This window comes from Xiphophorus couchianus, chromosome 10 (assembly GCF_001444195.1).
Source record: "Xiphophorus couchianus chromosome 10, X_couchianus-1.0, whole genome shotgun sequence".
NCBI classification, from domain to species: domain Eukaryota; kingdom Metazoa; phylum Chordata; class Actinopteri; order Cyprinodontiformes; family Poeciliidae; genus Xiphophorus; species Xiphophorus couchianus.
Window position 1 is genome coordinate 419,303 of NC_040237.1, and position 4,965 is coordinate 424,267.

A 4,965-nucleotide genomic window follows, 5' to 3' on the forward strand; every position below is an offset into this window, starting at 1 on the left:
ATGGAAAACATTAGTATGTGAAATGAATCTAAACGTGTTTTGGTGAATTGAGTTATTGCAATAAACACATTTTTCAAACATACATTGATGAGCAAACATTTCAATCTAATCTGTCTGAATTAGAGCCATAAATATTAAAAATAAAATTGTCCATCATAGGAAATCACCCTTATTAAACATTTGAAACTCATAAACCAACAATACGACCTTTATTGTTCCCATATAAAATTCTATCAGAGATGTATTCTTTCTGACTTACAGTTTTTCAGTTAAATACCTTGTTACATGAGAAAAATACTTTAAATATCACATGAGGCAATAAAAAAAGAATAAATATACAAACATTGCTCAAACAATTAATTATAAAATAAATGTAAAGTGTCCAATATAAAGTGTTCATCACTTCTCAAAATACACTTTAAAGTGCTGAACATCTTCGTTCTCTGAATTGCATTTCTCAGTACAAAGCGTATAGTAAACTTCTTCCAAGGAGTATACAGAAGTGGTTCAAAATTAAAAAAACAAACTGAATTAAGAGAGAATGTTTTGTCTAAAAAACTAAAGGTAAGGCAAATATTGAAAGCAACTGTACATCCCACTAACTTGTTTTTCATTCATTAAATAATATATATACAACTCATTTGCTAAGCAAATACAATATGGTTTGATTATGTTTTACAGGTTTTCTACAGACTTAGCTGGAATACCTTGGAGATATGTGTGTATACAGGAAATATTTTGCTGTTTTGATTTTGATGATGCTGTAAGTATTTAAAACAAGTGAAGTTGAATAAGCTTCTACACTTTTATTCAGTGCACACTTTGGATCCCTTGTGTTCTTGCCATTGACAAGAATTTAAATATTTATCTATCTCTGTTCTAGTTTTGTTTTATTTTTTCAGCAGTTTTTTTCTTCTTTTTTTCTTACTTTTGCACATAAAGGTTAAAATTGACCAAAAATAAATAAATAAATACATTTGGAGAAATTTTCAGCTCATGTCATTTACCAATGCTTAAACATAAAGTGAGACTGAGATTATGGTTAAAGATACTTCAGTAAAATCATACATGAACAACAAAAAAAAAAAACTGTAAGAACTCCTCATCTGTAAACTCAGTGAGGATAAACATAAAAATGATGTGTTTATGTTTAGATAACATACGGAAATGAGAGTTTGGGTGACTCTGGACTTAGTAATTATATACTTCATATATATAACATATTATACTATCACTGAAGGATCCCCTGAAATGATTCCAGTTCTTTTTGCTTTTTTAGGTTATTACTAAGTAAGGGCTGGTCTGGCCTTGGGCCTTGTCGTAAGGGTTTTTGGCTCGGAGTTGGTGATAAGGGCTGCTTCTGGCTTGGACCTCCTCGTAGGGAATGTTCCTGGGTGGACTCTGGGAGAATGGAAACATGTCATCTTGGATGTTGCTGAATTTCTGCAGTAGAAAAGAAGAGAGATTATAATTTGTGAGTGAACAGAACAGATGTTTGTCTTCACGGGGTCTCGTGCAGAGGTGTACTCACCGAGTTCATTCCTGAAGCAATCAAGTTTTGTCGGCTGTTGCTCGGAGTCAGCTGAGAGCTGGGCCTGCTGACCCAGTTGTTGCTGAGTTTGGCCCGTGGGATTCGTGGGGCCGCAGAATTTACCAGGCTGTTCGCTGGTTCTTTGACCCAGCCAGAAAAGCCATTGATGCTGCTGTAGGATGGTGGACCCTTGTCAAAAGCAGGGTTTTGGTAGGGTCTCCAAATATCTTCCTCTTCACGCTTGAAGATTTTCTTCCTGAATCTGTAAAAATGACAGTAATTGCAAATTCATCTGTTCTACTGTGTTGTGTTTATAATTAGATTTTGTACAGCCAGTACTAATTCATTTTCAAAATAACCCAATTTTGAAAAGACTTAGCACACTTAACATAGCTTATAGTCTAATACAAAGGTTAGAAACTAACAAGACAAAGGTGAATAAAAAAATAACCAGGGTGATAAATGGATAGCGTTCATACTTACTTTTTTACTACCACGAGCAGACTGATCGCCAAGGCGAAGAGCAGACATCCGAGTATAGAGGAAACGATCACAAGGATCAACCACCAGTCTAACAACAGAGAAGAAGGCAATAATGAGTCTCAGACTCTGCATGGTCTTGCTACAAGATCACGCAAAATGTTAGCAAGCATTTCGCCTCAGTATTTTGAAGAATTATTTAAAAGATTGTATAATAGTTTTTGAAATAATATTCAGAAAAATAGAAAGAGGGCTGAATCTTTAAAAGGTTTGCATGTATAAAAACCTCATACCAACAAGGCTTAAAGAATATTGTTTGCAAAATGAGCATCATAGCAGGCACAATCCATTTTACATCTGTGCCTTCATGAATATGGAGAACAAATGCTGAACATCGGAAAGTGTAAAATATTGGGAGGAGGATATGCAAATTGTCACATTCCCAAAATAATGCCATAATGCCTTAAGTTATTTATTTATTTTGCCATAAGTGATTTTGGCAAAAGAAAAGACAAAAAAGAAAAACATCGCCTACTCTTTTTTGCCAGAAGATAATTTAGGGGGAAAAAACACAGATGACAAAGGGTTCATTTGTATCTTTTGTATTTATCATTTCTCACAGTTTCATTTGTTCAAAGCAAAGATTAGTGTTGCTCGAGTCTTAAATAACTGCGTAAAATGATACCTTTCCATGTTTTTTGCCAAGCAGTAAAACAATTACAAACTGTCTTCCCATTTCTCTTTAAGTATTGTTAAATTGTACAGATAAATGTCTGATATTTTTTGACCACTACAACTGTTTTGTACTTTAAAATGCAGTTTGTGCTTGTCATTGTGACAAACCCTAAAAAAGAAAAAAATCTTGCCTCTGTTAATCTTTGAGCACCCAAGTGGTGCTCAGAGTTGCTCTGAGCATAATGAGAGGAAAACTATTATTTGGCTATTTCTCTTTTCTCTTTTACATCCCTGACTCTTTATATCTATTTATTCAAAAATGTGTTCCTTTTGTTTTGTTTATACTGTATAAATATTCTCTACAGAATTTATTTTAAACATGTCATCGTCAACATAGTGATCATGACTTTTTACAAGCATACTTTTTTAGTGCCCACTGAATACTTTGTGCCCAAATGCTCTGCCCACATTGGTGTATAAACCGTATTTGTGGAGGGCTGGAACTGCTTTCATATATTAAAATTGAAAAGAGACACCAAAAACACTGAGGTTATTGATTTGTGAATAGATAAGTCTGTTTTATGAACAGTTTATGAATACTATAAGACCTGTAGCAAACACTGAAATAATTTATCATATTGTCTAGATGAACAATTCTCTGCACTTAGTTATGAGAAGCACAATATTTCCTTGTTGCATTACATTAAGATACTTACCATTTTGACAACCTTGAGGACCATAAACTTCACCAGCCATACACAAGCACACGTAAGTCTGGTTATCACGTTCTTCACAAGTGCTTCCAAAAAGACATGGGTTTGAAGCACACACACCTAAATTAAGACAAGAACCAAAAGAACACCATGTAAGAATTTCAGCTATTAAGTAAGACCTTAATAATTTACATAATTTATAATTATAAATTTTATTAATACATTTATAAATTAGGTAACATACCGGGAGGAACTGTAGTTGTCGTTTGGCCTACTTCTGTGGTTATTGATGGAGTAACTGTGGTAGACAGTGTCCCTGTGACAGGCGTTGTGGTAGAGAGTATGCCTGTGGCCATTGATGTGGTAGACATTGTGCTTGTGACAGGTGTGCCTGTGGGAAGTGCTGTGGTAGAGAGTGTCTGACCTTCTGTGGTTTTGGTCAGAGCTGCTCTTGTTGTGGTTGGAGCTGTTGTGGTTGTTGAAGCTGCTGTAGTTGTGGATGGAGCTGATGTGGTTGTGGTTGGAGCTGCTGTCTTTGTTGTTGAAGCAACTGTGGTTGTGGTTGGAGCTGTTGGGGTAGTTGATGGTGCTACAGTTGTGGTTGGAGCTGCTGTGGTTGTGGTCGGAACTGCTGTGGTTGTTGTTGGTGCTCCAGTTGTTGTGGTTGGTGCTGCTCTAGTTGTAGTTGGTGCTGCTGTCGTTGGGGTTGGAACTGTCATGGTTGTTGTTGGTGCTCCTGTTGTTGTGGTTGTGGTTGGAGCTGCTGTAGTTGTTGTTGATGCTGCTGTAGTTGTGGTTGGTGCTGCTGTGCTTGTGGTAGGAGCTGCTGTAGTTGTGGTTGGAGCTACTGTGGTGGTTGTTGGTGCTGCTGTCGTGCTTGGAACTGCTGTGGTTTTTGTTGGTGCTCCTGTTGTTGTGGTTGGAGCTGCTGTGGTGGTTGGTGGAGCTGCAGATGTTGTAGTTGGCTCTGCTGTGGTTGTGGTTGGAGCTGCTGTCTTTGTTGTTGAAGCAACTGTGGTTGTGGTTGGAGCTGTTGGGGTAGTTGATGGTGCTACAGTTGTGGTTGGAGCTGCTGTGGTTGTGGTCGGAACTGCTGTGGTTGTTGTTGGTGCTTCAGTTGTTGTAGTTGGTGCTCCAGTTGTTGTGGTTGTAGCTGCTGTGGTTGTTGAAGCTGCTGTAGTTGTGGATGGAGCTGCTGTGGTAGTAGATTCAATTTCTGTGGTTGTGGTTGCTGCTGCTGTGGTTGTAGATAGAGTAGCTGTGGTTTTAATTGGCGATCCTGTGATTGTTGTCAGAGTTATGGTTGGTGCTCCTGTTGTTGTGGTTGGGGCTGCTGTGGTTGTGGTTGGAGCTGCTGTGGTTGTGGTTGGTGCTCCTGTTGTTGTGGTTGGGGCTGCTGTTGTTGTGGTTGGAGCTGCTGTGGTGGTTGTTGGTGCTGCTGTGGTTGTGGTTGGGGCTGCTGTGGTTGTGGTTGGAGCTGCTGTGGTGATTGTTGGTCCTACTGTAGTTGTGGTTGGTGCTCCTGTTGTTGTGGTTGGAGCTGCTGTGGTGGTTGTTGGTGCTGCT

The 4,965-nt window shown here is 38.3% G+C and overlaps 1 protein-coding gene across 1 annotated transcript; it reads right to left on the minus strand.

Moving 5' to 3' along the window:
• Positions 1-606: 606 nt before the first annotated feature.
• LOC114151769 (nuclear pore complex protein DDB_G0274915-like) lies at positions 607-4,191 on the minus strand. The gene is made up of 5 exons (XM_028029165.1): positions 3,644-4,191; positions 3,403-3,519; positions 2,015-2,102; positions 1,532-1,793; positions 607-1,443 (listed from the first exon to the last, which is right to left on the minus strand). The coding sequence occupies exons 1-5, from the start codon at positions 4,116-4,118 to the stop codon at positions 1,276-1,278; spliced, it is 1,110 nt and encodes a 369-aa protein (XP_027884966.1). The 5' UTR covers positions 4,119-4,191; the 3' UTR covers positions 607-1,275.
• Positions 4,192-4,965: the final 774 nt, after the last annotated feature.